A 26,090-nucleotide genomic window follows, 5' to 3' on the forward strand; every position below is an offset into this window, starting at 1 on the left:
CGAATCACTCACAAAGGCATGCCTCACAATCAGACTGCGGTTTTGACACGTAAAGCTCGAGAATTTAATTTTTTAGCTACTGTGTGCCGAGAACGGCATGAGGAGAGTTGGACGACGATGACGGTAGAACGACTGCGACGGCATCGTGACGACGGTATGACAGCAAATACATGACGATGGCTGTATGACTGGCGCAACGACAGCGATGGCACGACAACGGCACGATGACGACAGGATAATGACCGAGTGTCTGACGAGAATGGCGTGACGACGACTGCATACGAAGCCTTTATGACGACGACGATGCGACGACCCGGGCATGACGAGTCGCATGACGTAGCTGAAGTGACGATAACTACACTAGTAGGTCGGTATGACGACGACGGTACGACAACGCATGCACGATGGCGACTGTCTGGCGACGACGACATGACAACATCGATATATCATGACAACAACACGAAGAATAACGAAGAAGCGTTGAAGTGAATGGAACGACGAAAGCGGTGTGGCGATGACGGTATGACGACAATGTTATGACGTCACTGAAATGGTAACGATGGTAAAACGACAGCGTGACGAGGATGACGGGAATAAAACGGCATGACGAGATTCGGGTGAAGAAGTTAGAATGACGATGATGGAACGACTGCGACGGCGTCAGCACGACGGTATGGCAACGAATGCACGACGACGACTGTATGACGACGACGCCGTGACAACAATACGAGGATAATGGGACGAAGACGAGTGTATGACGACAATGGCGTGATGACGACATGTATCGCGAAGCCTGCATGACAACGATGGCGCGACGAGGACTGCATGACGAAAGTCGGATGTCGAAGCTGGAGTGACGACCATGGAACGACCAGGGCGGCACCACGACAGCGATCTGACAGCGAACACGTGAAGACTGCGCGAAGTCTGCGTGACGACGATGTCGTGACGATAGCTGGATGAGAAAGCTGGAATGACGACGCAACGACCACGACGGCATCTAGAGCTCCAGCGTAAACCTACTGGCCCAAGCTATTAGGCAACTTGTGCCACTGGGTCAGGGTCGAAGGCGTCAGAAAGACGGCATGACGAGATTCAGATCACGAACCTGCAGTGAGAACGATGGAGCGACCACGACGACAACATGGTCGCGAGAACATGCCCAATGGTCCAAGCTGGTAGACAACTTGGATCACTGTGTTGGCGTAAGATTAGATTAGATTAGCTTAGATTAGATTAGATTAGATTAGACAGACAGACAGACAGACAGACAGACAGACAGACAGACAGACAGACAGACAGACAGACAGACAGACAGAAAGACAAAGCTGAAAAGGCCTGAAGTTGGCAAAGAGTGGTAATCGCATGAATAAAAAAACAGGGCGACTTAATAAACGGAGGCATGGCAGCCTTAAGCACTTCTGTAAGGCCCATCTGCGAAAAACTCGTTCACTGTACATAAAACTTCCCGCCCATGTATTGCCGTGAAGATATACTGCAGGTCAACGACGCCTTAAAAAGAGTAGAGACCATAGTTTAAAAAAAAAAGAAAGATTTGGCAGAGATACTTAAGACTGCTTACGTGTGGGTGCGCGAAAGCATTACAGTCGCCTTGGCGAAATGTTTTATTTTTTCTTAGCGTTCCTTGTCCGCGCAAGCTCTCGCCTGCGTTTTAACTGCGCCTCGGTGAGGCCAAATGAAAGCACGCCAAGCGTCTCAACGCGCTCGCTTGCCCGCGATGAGCTTGTAACTTGAAGAACCGCTAAACGGCATTCAAGTGGCCATTGATGCTTTTTATTTTACACACTCATGACGTGGCGCCACCTACTACCCATTGGCTGAGCCGTCACGTGTCTGACAATGCACGCACTAGGCCACACGTTTAGTCACACAGAACCGTGGAGCCAGCGTGGCGTCGGCAAGGCGTGCTCGTGTCGCATCCTGGAGGTCCGGGTTCGATTCCCACCCAGACCGAAATTTACCTGACCTTCTTTTCAGAGGCATTATTTGACTTTGTTTACAGGGGCCTCCCAGTGAAATTTGACGTCAATTCAAGTATTCTTTGATGCGGTTTTACTCTTTGCCGTCAGCCATTTTTGGTATTGTCATTCGGTCACGCCGCCTACTACAACGCCGAATTTTCGCGTAATGGGACATATGCTCTCGCATGAAAAAAAAAAACCACCTAGCACGAAAATTACGGCGCATAAGTTTGCCACCTCAATAGAGAATTTACAGCTGAAAACATGACGCAAATGCAATTGCTACATCTTTGGGACCATTTTTCTTCAATATTTTGTCGATGATGCATTACAAAATACTTCAGCCAAATATTTGGACACAAGACTGCCAAGAATAGCTAACGAAAGAACTCCAGGTAAAATTAAGGCTCGTATGAAAATAAAAAAAAAAATTCCCCAAGTTTGGATTATTGTTCGCCTTATACACATAATAAGGATCAAGTCCGGGCCTACAAAAAACAGTGCATAGCAAAGCACACTCTCTCTACGGTACTGACATGAAGTATGTGCTTTCTCTGAATTACGATCTTATTGCACATCATGCTTTGCTTTCTTAGAAATAAAATAACGCGCATACAGGCAAAAGAAGAAACGTTTATATTTCAAACAAAATATTTTGGAAAAGCATTTCTTCAGACGGAATAAATGCCCAACATTTTTGAAGAAGTATTCGGAGCGGGTCGAGCTTCTGGCTGGTCTGTATGGCGTGGACTATATTAAGCAACAATTATTAATACCATTAAGGCTCCGCAGTAACTAAGATAACGGCTAAGAGTGCTCTAAAATGGTCTCTATTTATCGAAGCTTCAAGCCAGGCGCAAGATTGAAATTATTGGCTTCGTTCAACGTGATCCACGATTACGACCGGTTCAGAAAAATGCAACGTTCTATCTAACCACCAGGAAGCCACAAAGCGAAATTACTGAGCGGGCTGTCAGTAGTCTGTCGGCTTCCTATTTAACTTCGAATTAGGTTTCGTGCGGAAGTATTTTTTTAGCCTGAACACTACTGGAGAAGCAAGAATCATCGCATGTTACGTCCTCCCGAATCATGCGTTTCCTAAAGCAAAACTTTTTTTTTTTTTTGCGAACCCTCCCGCACTTGCCTGACAGCGAATGGTGGATGCTCCTGCTTGTCGCTGAACAGCGCACGCACACAAAAATATTGTTTACCTGCCCGATGATGGGATCGAACCTCGGTTCCACAGCAGAGCAACCCGAGGCCCTAACCATTATGCGGCAACAATCGGACGTATGCTGCTTTCGTGCAAACGCCAACTCTCTCTTCGAGATGGTCACCACGCCTGCTACATTCGGAAACACGGGCGCTCGAAAACGCCAGTTTCCTTTACGCCAAAGACGCAGGAATGAAATGGGCCGCTTACGTCCCCCTTTACCCTTCCCCCTTTCAATAAAGTTTATCACCACCACCATAGCATTTGATTAACCGCTTCAGGAAAGCTTCGCTTCCCATAGATTCCAAGACGTGCGTTGGATCTGCACAGTTTTTTTTTTTTTTTTCTCCGAGGTCCCATGAAAACCGCATCGATAGAGTACTACTGTACAGCAAGAACACGGGAAAGCTCGAGAATGCAGTGGCATGTAGAGTCACAATCAACTTGCCTTGATACCAGTCCTCCTCCTCACTTGTCGGCACATCCGTCACCGCTCCACCGTAGTAGCCGTCAGTCGGCAGTGAGGACCCGATGGCCAATATCGAAGTGCACTCTTTAAACGGGAATAGCAGCAAACAGCGAATAATGGCGTGACGAGAGAAGGCGAGGGGAATTCGAAAAGCCCGAATGCCAGGGGAAGCTTACCTGGTTCCCAATCTTCGTCTCCTCCCTGCCACTCTGACGTCATCACGCCGAAGGGGGTTGACGTGGCCGCTAAAGATTGAACCGGGAAGTCTGAAAGAATTGAACACCGCGATGAATACGTAACTACGGAGGCCTGGGTATCGCGAATTTCAGCATTGCGTATTGTTACGCATGGACGTGTAGAAACGGCGCTTTAAAAGAGGACGATAGAAGACGACGCACATGAGTGTTGATACGCAGCAAAAATTTTGCACCCTTCAGGATGCTAGTTTGTCACATGAATCCCACCCTTGCCCATAAGGGGTCAGATCTAATCGTTGATGGGGACAATTGAACTGTACTTTTTTGACGACTTTTTGTGGCAAGTATACAAGACGACACGAAAACTGGCAGCTGCCAAACTCTCGTGTCAGATATTTGAGGGCACTGCAGGTGGTCAGGATTAGTATTGTTGGAATCGCACCGCTGGCCCGAGTTGTTGGGGTCTCGGTGCTGACGCCCGTTATTGCCAATGGGTCGCAAGCCCCAAGGGTAGCGTTGGCCTGGCGGCCTGGGGCACTGGAAGCATCCGAAGGTCCCGGCAAAGCATGAGAAGACTGGTAACAGAACAACTTGTTTATTCTAACATAGCAAAAGAGCGGCCGGTCAGGTCGACCGAAGTGGAGAGACGGGAGAGCACGTAACTCAACAGTACAAATCGGAGCCTCTCCCCTGGCGTCCGGGGGCAGCTGCTCTTATACTCCCGGCGTCGCGGTCCAAAAGGGAAGGAGGGAAGGTCGCGGGATGAAGGTCACGGGACGGCGCAGCAGGGGCCCACGACGGCGCGAGCGGTTGAGCCGAGAGACCTCCAGGCCCCTCATTCGGGGAACGCCGCTCCCCGGCTGCCGCGCTTTGACAAGCGAGGGCACACACACACACACGCACACACGAAGACACGTGGCACAGAAACACGCCTGGACACGCTTGGCGGGTAGGCGTTGCGGCGTCGTCGGACGGGCCAAAATGTCCGCCGCTTTGAACAAAGCCCCGGCGTCCGTTGCATCCGCGCCGGCATTACCGCGCGTTGTAGGCGAAACGTAACAGACCGCCCCGCCGGGGGAAGGAGATCCCGATGGTCAGGGGACTGCATCCGCTGTCCGGAGGGATGTCGCTCGATGATGCCCATAACCGAAGTCGGGCGTCCTTTGGCGTTTCTTGAGCGCAGTGCACAGAGAAGGCCTCGTTCTCACGTTCAGGTGCACACAGGACACTGCAAAGTGACTTCGGGAGAGTTGACATTTTGTTCTCGTTTCCGGCAAGCGTTAGAACTACGCCGAAAGTCAACCGCTCAGTCAGCAAGCACGGCACAACCCTCACTAAGCCCTGCCAGGCTCTTTCCCCTTTTATACTGCTGCCTAGTTCCTTACAGTAGTTTAGCAGCACTCAGAACGCGTCCACAAATCGGAAAATTGCACTAGAAAGCACATCATCACTTTGAAACACTATACAAAAGCAATAAGTTAAAAATCCTGCCTCAGGAAGAAAAACATCAGTAACAAGCAATTTTGAGGCTGATTCTCACGTTAGGGGCTTCGACTTAAGCCATCGGCGTTACCGTTGAGACTCCCCTTTTTGTAACGCACCTCAAAGGAATATTGTTGCAAAGCGAGGCTCCAGCGCAGGAGGCGGCCATTTTTGGGAGAGATGGTCTGCAGCCATTGGAGAGGGCAGTGATCCGTTTCAATGATAAACCTCGAGCCGGCTAGGTAACATGACAATTTCTGAACGGCCCACACGATACACGCACACTCTTTCTCGGTGGCGCTATACGCCTGCTCACGACTCGTCAGCTTACGACTAGCATACAGGACGGGGTGTTCTACTTCTCCATTTTCCCGTTGGCACAGTACAACGCCCATGCCTCGCTCACTAGCATCACACTGAACAACGAACCCTTTTGTGTAGTCGGGCGATCGTAGCACAGGCTGGCTTGTTAGGGCGCTCTTTAGGGCGCTAAAAGCTCTTTCCTTCGTCTCATCCCAGACGACTGTTTGCGGCTCTGTCTTTCTTAGAGCATCCGTCAAGGGAGCCGCGATATCAGAGTACCTGGGGATGTACCTCTGATAGTAGCCGGCGACACCTAAGAACGACCGAATATCGGTCTTCGTACGCGGTTGCGGGAAGTCTCGCACAGCGGCCACCTTTATTTCAGAGGGGCGGCGTCGACCCCGACCAATCACGTGTCCGAGGTAGACAACCTCGGCTTGTGCTAACTGGCACTTGGGAGCCTTGACTGTCAAGCCCGCATCGCGCAGGCGGGTTAGCACTGCCCGCAAGTGCGCCATATGCTCAGGCCAGGATGCGGAGAATATCGCTACGTCGTCTAGATACGGTAAAGCGAATTCTTGCTGTCCCCGCAACACTTTATCCATGAGGCTTGAAAAGCAGTATGGCGCGTTCTTCAAACCAAAACTCAAAACTTTAGGACGGAATGTCCCCATTGGTGAAATGAACGCCGCATACCTACTAGCCTCTTCTGTAAGTGGAACCTGCCAATAACCCCTGACAAGATCTAGGGTGGAAATAAACTGAGCGCTACTCACTCTCTCAAGGCGCTCCTCGATGTTAGGGATCGGATAAATTTGATCCTTAGTGATGGAATTAAGCCTGCGGTAGTCGACGCAAGGACGAGGTTCCTTGCCCGGTACCTCAACTAAAATCAAAGGGGAGGTATAATCACTCTCACCCGCTTCAATAACACCGAGCTGTAGCATTTTCTTTACCTCAGCCTCCATAATATCGCTCTGGCGGGGTGACACCCGGTACGCCTTGGATCGTACTGGCTCTGGGGAGGTAAGTTCTATGTCATGAGTAAGGACAGAAGTCCTACCAGGCCTCTCAGAGAACAGACCTTGAAACTCTTGTAAGAGCTGGTGTAGTTCGGTTTTCTGCTCAGGCGACAGCGATGCTTTACTTATTAAGTCACTAATGACTTGATCGGCGTCTTTCCTGTTTGTCACTGAGCCTAGTCCCGGAAGCTCGACCGGAAGCTCTTCGGGCACGTTTACCATCATGCACACCACTGCTTCCCGTTGCTTATAGGGTTTGAGCAGATTACAGTGGTAAACTTGCTGTGCTTTCCGCTTTCCTGGCAGACTCACCACGTAGTTAACGTCCGACAGTTTTTGAACAATCCGTGCTGGGCCCTCCCACTGCACGTCGAGTTTGTTCTTTAGCGATGTGCGCAATATCATGACCTCATCGCCCACCTCAAAACGACGGGCCCTGGCTGTCCGATCATAATAAACCTTGGCCCTCTGCTGGGCCTCTGCCATTGCTTCACCTGACAACTCCTGTGCCCTTCTTAAGCGTTCGAGGAGCTTAAGCACGTACTCTACCACGACTGGGTCGTCGCCCCTGCCTTCCCATGATTCTCGAAGCATGCGAAGCGGAGATCGCAGCGAGCGACCGTACACCAGTTCAGCTGGCGAAAACCCCGTAGCCGCATGCGGCGCGGTTCTTAAAGCAAACATCACTCCAGGCAGACACAGCTCCCAGTCAGTTTGATGTTCGAAACACAATGCTCTCAACACGCGCTTCATGACGGAGTGGAGCTTCTCAACGGAATTCGACTGGGGGTGGTGCACTGAGCTGTGTAATAGCCTTACCCCGCACCTTTCGAGAAAGGCTGTCGTCAAAGCGCTAGTAAACACTGTGCCCTGATCTGACTGGATTTCTGCAGGAAAACCAACTCGCGCAAATATGGACAGTAGTGCATTGACTATCTCAACTGAGCTGAGTTCTTTAAGCGGCACTGCTTCAGGGAACTTTGTCGCTGGGCAGATCACAGTCAAAATGTGTCGGTACCCCGTGGCTGTTACCGGCAGAGGTCCCACTGTATCAATAACGAGCCGTCTAAAAGGCTCCGTAATGATAGGCACCAACTTCAACGGCGCCCTCGATTTGTCCCCTGGCTTGCCCACCCGCTGACAGGTGTCGCATGTCTTCACAAAGTGGTCTGCGTCCCGAAAACACCCTGGCCAATAGTACTCCTGCAAGAGACGGTCCTTAGTTTTCTTAACTCCTAGGTGTCCGGACCACGAACCCCCATGCGACAAGCGCAACAGATCCTGACGATAGCATTGAGGCACGATCAGCTGATCGAACTCCACTCCTCTGCGGTCTAGATACTTCCGGTACAGGACCCCACCTCTTTCCACAAAGCGAGCATTTTTCTTGGCGATACCTTCCTTGATAATGCAGCGTATGTTTTCTAGGCTGCCATCCTTCTTTTGCTCGGCTATCAAAGCCGAGCGGCTGACTTTTAGCAACCTGTTAAGTCCGTCTGACGTAGGCGCGATGAGCAAATCTGGAGACAGCTCTTCTAACTTTCCCGTGTCGGGAATTTCCTCTCCAGTATCTGCTGCCTTTAACGCTACAGGCTCAATTTTATTCTGTTCGGGCGTGCTCTGAATACCAGCTTGCTGCGCCTCTGACCCTTTTTCATCGTTCAACAACGTCGGCCCCGCAACTACCGCCTTTGCAGCGAGCTCCCGAACCTTCGATCTGGTTAAGGCCTGAACGCTAGCCTCACCAAACAAAAGCCCCTTCTCGCGCAGGAGGCGATCGGACCTGTTCGAAAATAGGTACGGGTACTGGGGGGGCAGCATAGATGACACTGCGGCCTCCGTCTCAAGTGCTCCGAAAGGTCCTTCAATAAGCACTTTTGCTACCGGCAGACACACGCTATGAGCTTCCACTGCTTGCTTGATCCATGCGCACTCGCCCGTGAACATATCGGGTTCTACGTAAGAGGGGTGAACTACATCCATTGTAGCTGCGGAATCGCGAAGCACTCGGCACTCTTTCCCGTTCACGAGGAGGTCTCGCATGTAAGGCTCGAGAAGCTTCATGTTCTCGTCAGTGCTGCATATAGACAAAAACACGACTTGTGTTTTTGTTTCTGGACACTGCGCCGAAAAGTGACCCGGCTTCTGGCACGTATAACAAACGCGCGCTTGCCTCGCCTCGAACCGCTTTCTGCGTTCGGCTTCGGTTGCCGCCGTCTCCTTACGTTCGGTCGGACTGCTTTCACTCGCATCCGCACTACGTGTGTCCCCCTTTGCTCTCATGGGCGTGAACTTTGGCCTCTCAAACTTGGAGCCAAATTCACCCTTTTGACCGTCCTTAGCTCCACGAGCCCGACGCGTCACAAACTCCTCGGCTAACTCAGCGGCTCTAGCCACCGTACTAACGTCTGGCCTATCCAAGACCCAGTACCGCACGTTCTCAGGTAACCGACTATAAAACTGTTCTAGCCCGAAACACTGCAGAACTTTCTCGTGGTCACCAAACGCTTTCTCTTCTTTGAGCCACTCCTGCATGTTTGACATAAGCCTGTAGGCAAACTCTGTATATGACTCACTTCTGCCTTTCTCATTTTCCCGGAACTTCCGACGGAACGCCTCCGCTGACAGCCTGTACTTCTTTAGCAGACTCGATTTCACTTTCTCGAAATCCTCTGCCTCCTCTCTCTCCAAGCGAGCGACTACGTCGGCCGCCTCGCCGGGTAGCAAAGTGAGCAAGCGCTGTGGCCACGTTTCCCGAGAGAACCCCTGCTTCTCGCACGTTCGCTCAAAGTTAACCAGGAACAAACCAATGTCCTCTCCAAGCTTAAACGGCCGCATCAGGTCAGTCATTTTGAACAATACTCGTTCTCCTGCACCGTGTGCCTGACTTCCATTACGAGCGCGTTCCATCTCTAACTCGAGACGCTTCATTTCCAAAGCGTGTTGACGGTCGCGCTCTTCTTTTTCTTTCTCTTTTTGTTCTTTAAGTTCGCGCTCCTGTTTCTCTTTTTGCTCTTTAAGTTCACGCTCCTGTCTTTTTGCCGTCTCCCTCTCCTCAATGGTCTCAAGGCATTCCGACAGCTCGTCATCCTCAGCTTCTAACTCAAGAATAGCCCTTAGCAGTTCTGGTTTTCTGAGTTTGTCTGAGACATCCAGACCCAACTCTCTCGCAAGCTCCAGCAATTTCGGTTTGCGCAACGACTTCAAATCCATGGCTGCTCTGAATGCTGCTTTCTCTACTGCCTACTATTGTCTTGCCGCAAACTAACCCGGTAGCAACGACAACCACAATTACCAGCTCTGTTTCTAACTCTAACAAAAGCCTGGCAAAACTCAGAAGAAGAAAGTCCCGCACTCACCAAACCTCGCAGCCAAGAATTGAGCGCAGTCGTTCCGCTGCAGGCAACCAGCCATCACACAGGGCTCGTTGCGCTGCTCCCGGATGGTCGTTGTGCTGCTCAGCATACAGTCAACCGCATCTCTTCGCTGCTGGCCTCCGTTGTCGCGATCTCACCGCTGGCAACCAGATGTTGGAATCGCACCGCTGGCCCGAGTTGTTGGGGTCTCGGTGCTGACGCCCGTTATTGCCAATGGGTCGCAAGCCCCAAGGGTAGCGTTGGCCTGGCGGCCTGGGGCACTGGAAGCATCCGAAGGTCCCGGCAAAGCATGAGAAGACTGGTAACAGAACAACTTGTTTATTCTAACATAGCAAAAGAGCGGCCGGTCAGGTCGACCGAAGTGGAGAGACGGGAGAGCACGTAACTCAACAGTACAAATCGGAGCCTCTCCCCTGGCGTCCGGGGGCAGCTGCTCTTATACTCCCGGCGTCGCGGTCCAAAAGGGAAGGAGGGAAGGTCGCGGGATGAAGGTCACGGGACGGCGCAGCAGGGGCCCACGACGGCGCGAGCGGTTGAGCCGAGAGACCTCCAGGCCCCTCATTCGGGGAACGCCGCTCCCCGGCTGCCGCGCTTTGACAAGCGAGGGCACACACACACACACGCACACACGAAGACACGTGGCACAGAAACACGCCTGGACACGCTTGGCGGGTAGGCGTTGCGGCGTCGTCGGACGGGCCAAAATGTCCGCCGCTTTGAACAAAGCCCCGGCGTCCGTTGCATCCGCGCCGGCATTACCGCGCGTTGTAGGCGAAACGTAACAGTATTCAGTCTGTAAAAATGGTTTCCCTCATCGCAGGTGCAGCTTGAGCTCACTGTCGTGCAAAGTAAATTTTTTTTGGAGCCTTAAGGGTGAAGCTGCTAGCCACGAGAAAAACAAGCATCTTTAAGTGGACACTTTAGCTCGGGCCCAAAACTCCGTTGTCGCCTATTCAAATACACGTAAAACGCAGAGACGCTTTTCTGAGATAACCACTAAGCCGATTTTAATGAAATTTGGTTCATTCGAGAGAGAAAGTTAAGCTCTAGTGACTGTTAAAGGAAATTTTAGTTTAAGACATGAGATTTTTAAGTTTTCAAAAATTAGTAAGCCTGAGAAATATAAAGAACCACGAAGTTTGCAAGTTCGTAGCTCTGCATCAAGAACAGATATCGCAGCTCTGTAAACTGCCCCTGCTAGAACATCCAAAAGGGACAGATTTACATCTCATTTCATTTGTTACACTGTTTACAAGGGCTTTGAAAACGTCCTACTGACATTTTTGGTATTCTATTCGAGAGTCACGCATAATATATAAACTTTGTCCGCTTTCGGTGCACTATTACATGCAGTTGACAGAATCGCGATATTGCTTTTTCATTGCCGAGTTAAAGAGCAGTAAACTCGATAGCTCAGCTTCCCAAAAAGCTACGTTTTTCTACTATAGTTTGTGGCGCACAAAATCAGTGATTACGATGAGCCACAAGAAACAGGAGTGTATTTTCATTGAGCAGAAGGCCCTAGCAGACGGTCATTCCTCGGAGGATAAGATCTCCCGGCCACGTTCGCGCCTGCCGCTCGCGGTGTGAACCACGTGTCCCGCTTCGCTTTCTAGGCAATGGGCTGTCCCTATAGCCAGCCGCGTTTTCTCCTCGTCTTCCTCGACGCCCATGCTGCTGCAGTTCCTCAAAGAAGTTGACGGCTTAAATAAGGATTCGCTACCAACAGTCACTCGATTTTAATTCTTTTTTTTTTTTTTGCGTGCAACATACCTTATCAAATTCGGTGTAGTCGTTGCCGAGAAAAACGATTTCACCTTTTCCGTGCATTTAGGTAGGAGCCCGATAGCTTAAGGGTGCAAAACTATTTTGCCGTGTGAGAGGAATGCCCACAGTCGACTCTTGCGCTGATCCAGGTTGGGAACGTAAGAGGGAGAGAGTGCTTTGCTTGAAGCGCTCCCTCACCAAGGCCGTGCTTTGTTGTTGTTGCTGCTGCTGTTGTTGTTTTGCGATGCCTTTTTCCGGTGCTACTCAACGGGATCAGCCGGCCGTGAAAGGAGGTTGATAACAGTGGCATAGAATCTAGCTGAAGGCACCGCTTCAAAGCCACGGTCCATGTTGCACGGCAAGCCGACTAGCGCGGAACTTAGGTCACGCCCCGACGATCGTTTATGCAAAGTATCGAACTGCTCCACGGCGCGAAAACAACCGAAGTTTCGAAGGAAAGCGCATGTGCTCTTCCTCTCGAGGGAAACTCGCTTCCCGCCGGATGATCAAGGGGTCACGCGCACAAACATATCTACGTATGACGCACTGCCTGCGAGGTAACCGATTGTGAAGCGGGACCACGTCGCGAAAGATAAAGTTAAGGAAAAATAAGAAAGGCAAAGGAGGTGGGCCTCCTGACGTGCTCGTGATGCGGTCTTTCGGGTCCGGCATAGAGGGAAAGCAGCGACCCTCCATCGCGGACGCTAGGTCGAAGCAGAGGCAGTGTGTAGCTGCCCTTGCAGCGGAGCTCGCCTTCTGGCAGCACGGTGAAGAGAGATTTCAATTCTTCTTATCCTCTCTGGTAATGAACCAATTCGAAAAAACATATTCCAGCTGTAAAGCGCATCATAGGCGGCACTTTACAAGATCCTCTGCACAGCAAAATTTATTGCTTATTTTTATTGAAGGCAAATTTCTGGTAAAATAACGGTGGCCATATCTATAGCTCACCAATTCAGTGTGCGGTACCTCACGCTAGGTAATGTCTTCTTTTTTTTTAGGTATCCACTTACGTCCCCCTTTACTCAAACTGACTCAGTTGCTCACGCATCAGAAGTTAGTGCACTTATTAGTGAAGCAATGAAGGGGGCTAGTTGGTGAACGTTCATGGTTGTTTTGCGCTCAGTTTTACACAGACGATATTAAGGAAGGACAGGACGTGGACGGACGGATTGCGCTACGTCCGTCCACGTCCTGTCCTTCCTTAATATCGTCTGTGTAAAACTGAGCGCAAAACAACCATGAACTCATTAATGAGTATGCCGACCAACTGGTTATTGCCTATTGGTGTTTACATAAAGTAGCCGGGTGAGAGGTCCTTTAAGGTGCGCGCTTGTTAAAACATGCAAGTACGGACCAACCAGTCAAGAAGCACGTGCCTTTAATTTACTGTTCACAGGAGGAGCACGAGGCCATCGAAGAAGCTACGTACAGAAGCACCTAAATGGAACACAGCCGCACACCGCAAGAGACGCTCAGCGCACCTCGATTGGAAAGGCATCTTTATGGGACTGAGCATGTGTTGGTGGGCTAGTTGGCTTGCATGATTTGGCGCCGTCTTTGTAATCATGTTTATGGGACTATATGGGCTGTTACGCATCGGGGTTGACAGTGATAGGGCAAAGCGTGCGCGGGGCTAAAGGTCTCGAATACAACAAAGCGAAAAGCAAACACTTGGCTCAGAGAACTTGCCTTGTTTCCACTCGTCGTCTTGTACCTCGGGAACCATCGCCTCACTGTACGCCTGCGAACTCAGCGTAAAGTCCGACAGCGGTTGGCACTCTGAAACAAAAGAATACTCAAGTAGCAGTACTTGCTACTATTTGCTACTACAAAGGCTTTGCAACAAAACGTGTCGAACTACATTGAAATGAGGAGCCGTATAACGTAAAACTATTCCAATATGTTTTTATTCCAAACTCCTGACGTCAAATTCGCGTAACCGCCGGCGCAAGCATCGGGCGGTCACCCGCAGGGTTGTCTCAACAGACCAATCAAACGCTCTCCTCGTTCATAGGAGGTCACTTTTGTTTGCTTGAAAAACGAATAACATTTCCTACACTGAGCAGCTTGTCTTATTTAATTGGCTGACAAGGGGCGAGGAGCACGCTCAAGTGGAGAGGGATTCGATGGGGCCGAGCCACTGCCCTCAATATCGATAACAGGATGAACAGGGTGGCGCCGGCGTCTGCGATTGGTCCGCTTTCTCTTACTTAGGTGGCGGTGGCTCGTCGACAATCGCGGCGGCATGCGACGGAAGCTTAAGAGTCACGCTAAAACAATTCCTCAGCAAAGAAGAGTTAGCAGAACGAGGTCGTAATCGTGCCGAAAGTTCACGAAAACATTACAAGGCCACTCAATAAGTTTTATTACACTACAAATAAACCCATGCTCTCCTGCAGGGGCGAGTAGCCAGTGCAGGAGTAATCGGCGGCCGCCATCTTTTATTCCTTTCGGAACGGGGCAGCCTGCGGCTATTCAGGAGAAAATTCAGTTTTGTTCGGCATATTAATGCATCTTTAACGCGCACACGTCACCTTGACGCGGTAAGGTATTGCGGTTTTGTGACGCCGCGTGAGAGGCAAGTGAAGTGGGTGCAGCCCGAAACTTTTCACCAATAGCCGAGGGCTAATGGCAAGAAGGCGTCGAATCAGAAATAACTATTTTTCTTTCGTTCAGTCAAATTATGCGTAATCAGTGCGTACACGTCATATCAGATGGGGAGCTATCGGGGTTTTTCTTTACGTCGCGTGGCAGACAGGTGAAGGGCCGGGGGGTGGTCCAAAAAAGTTTTTGACCGATCGCGGTGGGCTGATTGCAGAATTGGAATAGAAAACTTTGGAATAGTTCTACGTTATAGCGCCCGAGCTCTCTGGAAGAAGTTTACAACACACATCAGTTGCACTCCTCCAAAATGTAAAGAAGGAAAAAAAAACTGAAGGAATAAGGGCTTTTAGCTTCGAAATATACATGAACCCGAGTCCCTAACAAAAAAGAAAGCGGATTAAGCTTTACATAAACGTTGATTTGTCTCAGCGAATGCTACCAGGAAAATTAACGGTACACCGTCTTGCGTTTGGGAATCGTCTGGAGAAGTAGCAGCACATTTTCGCAATGCACCGATTGGCTCATTAGCGAAAGTGCAAAGGCAACATAAATGTGGTTTATATGTGCTTCGGACTACAAGACAGAGCGCTTTCTGAAATACCCGACGCAACTGCTTGCAAAACGCTATGGCTCGCGCTCGCAGTGTTTATTGCCGGATTACGGACAAGACAATGTATATATATAACGTCGATGAAGACTACCCGGCTCAACCTGATTCGCCCTCTGTCCGGCCTGCTATAGCGCGTTCAATACAGTGCTGAACAGGAAGGTTTCAAACCAAGCCGAATCGACCCGACTTGGATGGATTCACGCATGGCTTCCGGGCGACTCACGTCAGACAATCGATTCCAATTGTGTAGAAGGCTCCCGCGGCTGCAGCGGAGGTCGGAAGCTTATTCGCTCATGCGCGCCTTTTGCACCGACGCACTGGCTTCGTTGGCTTAAAAAGAAACTGCTTGGAATTTCCAAAATTATTTTTCAGCTGAGAGCGAAGGCGACCACACAAATAATGATCAATCAATCATTCAATCAATCAATCCTTTATTTACCGTGCCCATGAACCCTGGGTAGTTAATAATAATGCTGCCAAAATTAATAATAATAATAATAATAATAATAAAAATATTATTATTATTATTATTATTATTATTATTATTATTATTATTATTATTATTATTATTATTATTATTATTATTAAACGCATAACGCTCTGCTGTTTAGCAACTGAAATTTTACCTACTAGTCGTTTTGTCATATAACGTGGCAGAACGTACAGAATGAAGGGATTCAGAACAATACCTGCAGTGTGCACGGCTTATTTATTTGTTTTTACGACCAACCACATGACTTGTTTGTATTCCTGTGTATTGCGTCGCGTTTCTTCTTTTCCTGGGTACTCGTGTGTGTGTGTTCTTTTTCTTGCCGTGAATCATTTAGAAATATGCACACAAGGATCCCTTGCACGCTAACGAATCTCTCTGGGACGTACAGCCCCTGTCAAATTACTACACTCCGAGAGCCTATGGGCCCCCTGCGTACCTTCGATGTGAGTAATTGTTTGAGGTTCGCGTAATAGATTTTAAAGGAACTAAAGATATATCAAGGCACGTTTAAATAATAATCAGACCTGCTAAGGTTGGCTGTCGTAGGTTTCGATTGTTCAACACATAGGCAGTTAATTTTTAAACTGGTCACAACTGTCGTGAACTTTCGGTACACTTCACAAAGTCTAATGCGGAATAACATGGAGGCATTCTTTGACACACACACGCATATATATATAAGATGAACGAGGTTTGACCAACGTTTTCCCGAGGCCCTGGGCGAACCGTTAGTCAAACCGCCACTTCGTAGGTACGTCTCATTCTACTGCTACGCTTTGTACCGGATACCTTGCATTGAACTTCGTCAATAAACATATATGGGCATATATACTCACGCTTCTCCCAATCCTCTTCTTTTTCCCGATCCTCCGGTAGTAGCGACTCGTGGTACAGTTGCGACGCCAGAGTAAAGTCCGTCGTCCACTGACCAACTAAAATACGAGAGACATCCGTATTACCGCGAGAAACTTACGTGCAGCCGACAGCATTCAAAGGGACATAATACCTCTAGGCTGTATTAGTAAATCACGCTTTCGCAGTAGCAAAACGGCTAACCAAAGGGAATCGCTTCTTATAAAGCTACCACAAAAATTTTCGAGCGCAATCGCAGAACTACGTTAAGCAAAACTTCCGCTATATCGTGTACCTCCATTACCATCACTAAAGCGAACTGCAAACGACGGGGGAAAAGGTTTGCAGAAATACCTCACCTCGTGTTCTGTTTGTTTGTTTCGTTTGCTTTTTTTTTTTTCTTCCTTTAAAGTGGACAGCGCCTCTCGTTTCAGTCTACATGCTGTATAACAACTCAAAGGGTTGCCTCTGGAGAAGGTGAGAATATCGCAGTAGATATTTAGCGTCCCATTTTTTTTTTTTTTTTTCACTACCACTGAGCCACTACGTCAACAGGAAGGTCCCTGCGACACCTTCTTCAAAACCTATATAACACACTGGAGTGAGTGCTACGCCTTTTAATGAACATATTTCCGCAGAAATATTATTAAAGAATGTAATAATAACGAAATTTAAAGAGCGCAGTGTTTACTTTCCTCATTCCTCTTGAACACAACGTCGCCTCTCGAATAGGCCAACGCCGTCAGCAACGCCCTACCTACAGTGCTTCTTCCTTATGCTTCTTTCCGCGGTACACTCATGGTAACTCTTCAAGGTCCGCATAGAGCGACAGAGGATCGGTGACACGACAAATAGGACGCGCTAACAACCCGCATCTACACTAGTTTTGCCAATTGCGATGAAAAGCTTACAGAAACGCAACAGATGCGCACGGAGCTCTCTAAGGAGGCGACGTAGCAGTGCACGTATAGGTTCAGCAAGTAAATCCAAACTCGGACACTTCTCGCGTATAGGGATGCAACATCGGAGCGTGCCCCTTTCATCCCTTCAAATACAATAAAATTAAATAAATTTAATAAAATTTTACTCACGCTGACGTCTGGTACTCACGTTGTTCTAAGCTCTCTTCTTTCCACCAGTCCTCCTCGTTCGTCGTGACGTTGTTGCAGCCGTCCGATGCCGACGAAAAGTACGTCGCCGACGGGCGTACTACAGAACAAATAAATACAAAACATTGTACACGGGCTACGGTAGCTCCGCCTAAAGCGAAACTTCGAGTAGGTTGAGCAAAAGCGCCGCTGCCAATCTGGTCCCTATATACGCCTCCCATAAAAAAAAATCCTGAAGACTGTTGGCATAAAGCTACGATAGATAGAACTTGCGAACTTGCGACAGCAAGTCCTCTCTGTCGCATGGCCCCAGCACATGGCGCCGCTGTCGCACGACGTGCGAAGCAATCGCCACCTCGAGCGCACATTGGCTAACGAGTGCTCTAGCAAGTCGCAGGTATAAGACACGCCTTCCCTCTTGTTTCTTATTTTTTTTTTTTTTGCATGTGTTTAGACATGCTAAACAAAAGGGAAAGTGACGGAAACTAGTGCAAACACATGGGGGAAGGAGAGAGAGGGAGCGAGAAGAGGTAATCTAGAAGCTTAGTCGTAAATAAAAAAAAACATTAAGGGATAGCTCATGGGAAATAGGCCCCTCAACACGTGATAAGCAAGCGGCAATTTCTAGCCGCCTAGCGTACGCAGAGTATGGGGCAGAGCATAGCGGATATCGACCGTGACGAGGACGTTACTATAGGCTACCACTAAACATATAATGACTTGTGAGGCCCGGCAACCTTGTATGACCTACTTCCCTAGCTCCAACGCGCAGATAGACAGCGAAGGGTGACGTCAGAGGACAATGGCCTTCCGAGGCCAGCTCCCTGTCACCATGCTCCCTCTAATATTCCCTTTTTCTTGTGCAAACATTGGTATGACTTGCTCTTGCAAGTAAAACTTTACGTGGTTACACATCTCGGAGGCACATATGACGCACGCAAGGCTTCAGAGAATAGACTTCGCAATCCAGTCCAAAATATTCAAGAATGGCTTGCCATCGCAATTAAAAACAAACACGGAGCCTGCCGTGCATTCGCGAATCATCATCCGTGAAATGCGAAGCATCACACTCAGTCAATGAAAAATAACGATGCAATCTGAAATAATGCGTCTTATAAAATGAAGCAGCAATACCGGGATAAGTTTCCAGAAATGTGCGCTGTCGCCAGCTATACTGACCCGCAACAAAACATTGTCGAGGGCTCAGCAGCTAAAGCTGTTTTCTTTTTCTTTCTGTTTACGTACTGCAAGTTTTTTCAACGTTGGCCGGACGCATATGGAAGATAAATGAACTGGCGCCACGCGATATGCATTCAAGTAATTGAAGACTTTGCGTTTAAAGCAATAGTTTGAAAGTTGGTTAATAAAGCTTTGTTAATAATTACTTAACCCAATAGTAATGATACCTTAAAGTTGCTCAAAAGGACCATGAACAATACTAAGTCGGTTGCATTCTCGTCACGACAACCCATGTGGCAAGGAACGAACATCGCTGAAATAAAACGTAGATTCGCCAAATAAAATAAAACAATGTCGAATGACGTTTCGTGGCCCACATGAGTCCCTTGTCTACAATCGCAGCATGGAGCCGTATGGGTCCCGAAACGTAATGCGGCATTATTTTACGTTATGTTTTTGGCGAGTGTATGCATTACTTCTACGAAATAACCGTGCCACAGGTGGCGTCGTGTGCGATCGGTACGTTGGCTTGCCGAGTGCGGTCTGGCCAAGCCAAGGCGCCGCCGCCAACAGGCTATTCGCACACGCGGCGGTCAGCACGTGGATCCGTACACTCCGCTACTGCGGCCTTCAGCCTAGCCAGTGTGCGTCTGATATGCTCAATAACCGATAAGGTCTACGAGTGCGAACATACTGACGGAGAGCCTCGAGCGACGGCTTGTCGCCAGCCAATCCGCCAGCCGCACTGCTTCGGTTGCTAGGCGTATACCCAGCGCCGCTTCGTCGGGAGTCGGCAACCAAAGTTGCGGTGTCGTGCCTAGTCGACAAGGCGGACTTTGTTCGTGGCCGCCATGCCTGCGGCGTCCGAAATATCGGTCGTTGTGCATAGCGGCCTGCAGCATCGCCACCTATCTACGCGGGTGGCGATGCTGCAGGGGAAGTCCGAATCATCACGCAGGTTCGAGAAATCTGGAGTCCGCAGGATAGTCGGTCTGCGACTGTATTAGGCATTTTGCTACCAGAACACATATTTTGAGTCACGTGCAAACAAAAAAATGCTTCGCCATAGCCGATACCGTGTGGCGTCTAGCATTTTTATTTCGATGTACTCTAACGAATTAAATCATATCCGCTATTTCGTTATATCCGTGCTCGTTATATATATTGAGGTTCGACTGTTGCACTACTACTACTACTACTACTACTACTACTACTACTACTACTACTACTACTACTACTACTACCACTACCACTACCACTACCACTACCACTACTACTACTACTACTACTACTACTACTACTACTACATTTCTACAACTTCTCGTGCTACCACTACCGCTACGACTACTAAAAGCTGATTCGAAGAGTATCATGCTTGGGAATTTACCTTCTTCCCAGTGGTCCTCTTTCGGCTGCTCCTGCGTCCCCGTCAACCCGTCGTAAGGTAGCGAATCCGGCGGGAACTCGGTTGCCGACGGCACTTGAACAGTACACGGCTGGTACGTCACCACGGGAAAGCACAGGTAAGACAGGACAGGTAACATCTGTACAGTCGAAGCAGTAGCGCCTCCTTCCGAATACTCTTCCCTGTGCTGCTCCGCCGCCGTCACGGCCTCTGGGACTCCTTGTTTCGCAGCTGGCGATTCGGCCACGAACGGGCCTTCTGCAAGCAGTGGCGGTACGGTAAACTTATATATGAAATATTGCGTAAACAGGGGCGCCAGGTGTAAATGACTCTTCAGTCTAAACCGCGGGCTCGTTAGCGCTCAAACCTCGCACAGAGATGGCATTTCTCGATGAATGCGGCTTAAACGGACATCAAAAAGAGAAACGATAAATCGGTGTATCTTGACAGGACATTCTTAAAGAACTATATTTTCGTTGATTTCGTGCTCATAGATTGATTACTAGAAGAAGCGAAGGTGAAAGTTCAATATTTTTTTTTTTTTTTTTCAAATTTCGCGCGGTGACCTAAGGGTTGATACTGCAGTGTGATGTCACGCATTTAATTTTCTTTTTCTTTTTTTGCACTTGGGTCGCTGGCTCCTCGCTAAATGTTCTCGAACATTCCTAAATACAGTATTTGGCTCTTATAAAATACAATGCAGTTCAAGTTCACCGATAAATGTTTACTTAGGCCCGAGCAGACGGGGTAGAAATTCATGATGTCACGGCAGGCCGATGCGCAAACTTCAAGGCGGAGTCGCTACAAGCCTTTCGCTCTTTTTTTTTCATTCCTTTTTCCTTTGTTTTGCGTTTTTTTTTTTTCTGACTTACCAAGCGTCCTTTCGCGGTCTGAGGGAATCTTCTTTTTTTGTATTCTGGAAGGGTAATGTACTAACACAGCTAAAAAACTTTTTCTCTTTAGTGTGCTTAATACCACTTTGGGATAGTGTGTGTTTCTTGTACCCTTTTACGTCCAGAATACATCGGAGTTGCCTATAGGTGCCGAGGTGCGGACAGACCAGCCTGCAGTCTACGAGTGTGAAGTCGTGTGCCACGAGTTCGGCAAGGCACTTCTGCAGTTTCTTCGCGCGGAGAAGTACTGCCTTGGATCTCTAGCACACAGCCGCAAATACCCAAGGAAGTGGACGGGATCACGGCCGCCGCTGTAGCTCATGTGGAACTGGAGGAACCGCACGAGTAGCGCTCGTCTCTCGAGTACGCCGTTCGCCTTTCCTTTCCTTCTGCCTCTCTGTGTTTTTTACCAAGCTTTTACCCCAAAAAGTATCATGTTAAGATCCAGACGGAGAAAAGCATGCACGAAAGAAACGCGCACGCGGTCGTGGCCTAATAGTATAACGGTCAGAGCACTGGGGCCCGCTGCGCCGGAAGACGGAGGTTCAGACCCCATCATCATTCATGCACTTTCTTAAATGACACTACAGGCGGACTTCACCTCACCAAAGGTGCCCAACAACAACAACAACAAAAAAACTTGAGGTGTGTATCGCGAGCGCGTCACACTGTGCGCGAAATCGCGCAAGTGTTGCTAGAGATGCGAAAGTCCCCTCAAATGAAGCAGACGGCTTTTCGGGAAGCGTTCGACTACTTGCCTACATTGAGAATTATCGTCGATTGCATTCTGCGATTTCTTTCTTTCTTTCTGTCTTTCCTTAAAGACCCCACACGGGGGTTTTACATAAGGGGTGGGATGATGACAATAGTTAAAACAATATTAGTTAAGCTGCAAGAATTAGCGCTCATTTGAGTGAAAGCAATTGTTTTTTGATGCTGCAGATGGACGATCTGTTCGTTTTCGTTCATCAAAAGGAGTGCCCGGAACAAAAAGCCGCAGCAGCGGCTTGGCAGAGTTCCCGACTCTTTAGTATAAGGCCAGATCCGCAGTTGTCCGGAATACAGACCTCTAGTACGCGAACCCTATTATAGAGAAAATAATAACCAGCAAGCGAAACAAGCACTTGAATGATGCAATAAGAAAGTATACCTCAGTTCTTGGACAGCGTGTTTTCACAGACACACTCCACAAAAACAGGAGATCGAAATCCTTTTCTGAATAACTTCTTTGCTACCACAGGCTTTCTGTAATGTAACGATTCTTGAAAACTTTATTTTGATACTAAGGTGACTATACGCATCTCGAAGAAAAAAAATGTCTGTGCAATCGTGTGCTTGTTCAACGACGCACAGCAATGCCTGGATGACCACTGCAGTTGCAAAATATGAGTTTCGTCATTCAGGGGTATTTTATTCCCTTTATTCTTTTGAACATGCGGTTTTTGCGAAATGCCGTGTCGAGACAGGTTCCCGTCAGCAATGACACTGATAAGCAAAAAAAATATCGCTACCATGTACTTACGTTCTTCCCAATACTGCCCTCTTTCATCGATGTGTGCAAGTGCGGTCCCAGGGTCGCTTCCCGTTAAGATTGCCGGCTCGGTCGACGACAGCCATTCTACAACAAGAAAGAAAGATGCGTCCATGTCTCGCCTCCCAACAATCGCGCGAAATTTTTTTTTTTTTTTTTTAATGAACGATCCACTCTGGTGTCGCTATATATAACTCGCCTTGTCTGGAATACTCGTACGCTCCCGTCGACATTGCCACAAGGTCCAACTGCGTCATCGCTGTGGATGTGGTCGCCACGGGGGTTTCTGCGAAAGATAACGGTGGGAAGTTTAAACCAACATCTTCAAGAGAACATGCACACCTGAAGTGGTGCACAGGTTGCATACATTCTTAGGTTTTTGCGTGCCACAACCACGATCTGACTGTGAGGTATACTACGTCGAGGTGGAGGACTCCGAATTAATTTTGACCTCCTGGCGTTCCGTAAGTACGCGAGCGTTGTCTCTTATCATTTTCTTTTTCCTTTTTTTGTACTCCGTCCCCGTCGGAATGCGGCAGTCGCAGCCGGGATCGAACCTTCGACCTCTAGGTCAGAAGCGCAAACGTAACAGCCAATGGGCTTCCGCGGCTGGTCTGAAGTGATCAAGGTGCGATCGAGGAATGGAGCAGTGTTGCCGCTTAGTGCACGAGAAGAAAAGCCAAAACCGAAATAAAAAGTAACCAAAAGTAGCCAATTCATTTCTATTTATTGCATTTGTCGCCACCACCCCCCAAAAAGATACTTCAAGCGTAAAATCAGGGATGGCGATGCACACTACTAGGACGCACAAATTCTGAAACATCTTGAGGACTTGAAAGCATTACTCAAGATCTTGGCAGGGACGGGGGAGGGAAATAAGGGAGCCCCACGTCATGGAGTTAGCATTCGCAAGCAAACTCTCCGTTAAGCCATCCTCTTCGCAGTTCTTTTTCTCTCTCTCTCTTTCAATGAGTCGGCCCAACATGTTAGCCTCCACTCAGCCCAGCGTTTCATTTAATTTCATTTCGTTTCCTTTATTTACTCTTAGGGCCGTTCCACGTTACAGAGAGGAGTGGGTAATACAAGAATACAAAAATGCAACTGGGTATGCAAGAATACATTTGTAGGCAGGTTAATGAAGATGATCATATACGGTAGACTTGAAGGCTTCGGGTGCCGCGATGGACACGACGGAGGCAGGAAGGTGGTTCCAGTCCGGGCTTGTCTTCGGAACAAACGAATCAAAATAGATATTAGTCCTGCCGCTTGGCACGCCAACTTTGAACCGGTGGTCCATGCGGGATGAAAAGTAAGTCGGAGTAATAAAAAGTGATTGCTTTAGAGTGTCATTGGTGAAATATATTTTGTGAAAGAGGCATAAACGAGAAATACGACGGCGTAAGGAAAGGTCAGGAAGATCTAATGTTTTCTTCATAAGCGTTACACTGGCTGAACGAGAATGATTAGAAAGTATAAAACGAACAGAACGATTTTGGATGGATTCGAGGACTTGTATGAGTGATTTGGTGTGGAGATCCCAAACGGAAGAGGCATACTCTAGTTTCGGGAGCACAAGTGTATTATTGGTTTTCGGCAGGTCTTAATCCATCCCATGCACCAATGCATCTCTAATCCCTTCAGGGGATTAGAGGTGCTGGTACACATCTATCTCTGAGGCTGGAGCCAAAGTTCCGACACGAGAACTTAAAACGCCGCCAAGGAAAGCAGTTCTAGTCCTGCCTGCCCGGACGAAAAAAAAAAATCAAATTCTAGGGTGTTGCGCGCCAAAACTATGATCTAATTATGACGCATGCTGTATGTCGAGAGCTCCGGGTTAATTTTCACCACCTGGGCTTTCTTCATGACGTGCACCCAATGCACGCTACACGACCTTTCTTGCATGACGCCCCCATTGGAATGCGGCCGCCGCGGCCGGGATCGGAACCGCGGTCTCGACCTCAGCAATGCAACGCGACAGGAACCGCGGCGGTTACCCTGACGATGACAAGTCCGCTCGTCGAAACGCGGCTTCCAAGATCGCAACGGCGCAGCTTAGCAAATGTGCACTGTTGGGATCTCGGAGGCCATGGTCGAAGCGTTGGCTTTAATCAGAGACGTCCATTATTAGGCCACTGTCGATCACAACGGCCAACCCTTCGAACCTGTGAAGAGCAAAATTCGTAAGACTTGACGAGAGAGGGGTGGGAAAGAGGGAAGGGGGGGTGAAAGCAAGCTTTCTTTTTCATGGTTTGCTCTAGGCACACAGCTTTTATGAGATGCATACTCATATTATGAACGATGACTCACTTTGACTGACAAGAAACACATAATTTTTAGAACACTGTGACTTTTCCGGCGCCATGATTGTAGATGGTTTCACCTGCTTCGGGAACTTCTCTGAATAATCTAAGTCGAAGCAAGTACCTCCCTAGTATGTGGTGACTAGTGCCGCCATAAATGACCGACACAATGACTGTCTCACTTTATTTCTGGTATGCAGTGTTGTCATATTGTGCCACCCTATCCTTGGGCACCTTTAAAAATGTTTGGCGAACTGAAACTACTTTTCATAAAACTTGAGGAAGAATTCGTAATATCTTAAAACGAGCTCAAATTCCTAAACTATTAGAAAAATTCAGGAGAGTTGGCAAGCATGCAGCGACTCAAGATATATCAACAGAATGACAAGCAGTTAACGTTCAAGTGCAAGTCCTGGTGCCTAAACTATAAGAACACTTTATCAGCTGAGACTTTAGAGAGCCAGGTTGCACTTTGACTTCCAAAATCTCCTGATCAAAAGCTGTCCTGTCATTTTTCGTTGTTATTTCTGTATTTGTGTTTTTGTTTTCCCCATGTTAAACCTGTCAAAGCATTCCATTTGACGTTTTAACCCCGCTGGCTGCTTTCACTCGGAATTGCACCCAGCTAAGCCTATACAAGCAGTTCTTGGTCACAAAATCTATCCGTCTAAGACTTTCTATTTATCCTAGCCTTCATAAAAAAAAAACGACTTCGTTATAGAAATATAGATACTTAGGCCCCAAACGTAAACTCACGCTGTTCTAAACTCTCTCTTGCCGTCTGCTCCTCCTCCGGTCTTGGTTCGATACGAATTATCACCGTGGGCTCGTCCGCCGACAGGTCGTCTTCGTCTGCAGGCAAATGTGCGCAGAGAACTACGTGAGGAAAGCCAAAAATTACAGCAAGGTGGCCCAAAAATATATATAGTCCTGCTTTCAGCGAGCGCACTGGGATCAACAGTATACAGACTTTCGATAACAAACACGTGGTGCCGCTGACGTGCGCGCACTTGCTCACGCGCAAGCAAGGCGCAGTGCATCATAGTTGGGAGAAAGCTGTTGGCTCGAATGCCAATTCCGATTTGCCGATTCAAATGCACGTAACAGCACATAAACGGACTCGCATTAGACATAGGGGGGGGGGGGGGGGGGGTATTCTGTAAGTGTCTACCAAGTGAACTGTCTATTTAGGCCGCTGCTGATTGGATGCAGCTGTACGGGAGACGAGCGGCCCCAGCCAATCAGCGGCGACCGAAATGGACAGTCCACTATGTGGACTCCTACAGAATACGTCCCCAG

At 48.6% G+C, this 26,090-nt stretch overlaps 1 protein-coding gene and 1 long non-coding RNA gene across 3 annotated transcripts in view; both read right to left on the reverse strand.

The window, feature by feature from the left end:
- Nucleotides 1-21,092, reverse strand: part of LOC126522393 (uncharacterized) — a 40,188-nt gene extending 19,096 nt beyond the window's left edge. For both annotated transcript variants that reach the window (XM_055066391.2, XM_050171131.3), the window contains exons 1-6: nt 20,050-21,092; nt 17,485-17,583; nt 16,359-16,454; nt 13,505-13,594; nt 3,841-3,930; nt 3,644-3,748 (exon numbers count right to left, since the gene is read on the reverse strand). In XM_055066391.2, coding sequence (XP_054922366.1) covers nt 3,644-3,748; nt 3,841-3,930; nt 13,505-13,594; nt 16,359-16,454; nt 17,485-17,583; nt 20,050-20,206 — 637 coding nt within the window. In that variant the 5' untranslated portion in view covers nt 20,207-21,092. The remainder of the gene's footprint in view (nt 1-3,643; nt 3,749-3,840; nt 3,931-13,504; nt 13,595-16,358; nt 16,455-17,484; nt 17,584-20,049) is intronic.
- A 582-nt stretch (nt 21,093-21,674) lies between these two features.
- On the reverse strand, nt 21,675-25,725 carry LOC140218756 (uncharacterized). Its single transcript, XR_011894931.1, has 3 exons — nt 25,548-25,725; nt 22,691-22,777; nt 21,675-22,578 (listed from the first exon to the last, which is right to left on the reverse strand). It is a non-coding gene; the product is annotated as an uncharacterized lncRNA (long non-coding RNA).
- Between the last annotated feature and the right edge of the window lie 365 nt (nt 25,726-26,090).

Source organism: Dermacentor andersoni, chromosome 6, assembly GCF_023375885.2.
Source record: "Dermacentor andersoni chromosome 6, qqDerAnde1_hic_scaffold, whole genome shotgun sequence".
NCBI lineage: Eukaryota > Metazoa > Arthropoda > Arachnida > Ixodida > Ixodidae > Dermacentor > Dermacentor andersoni.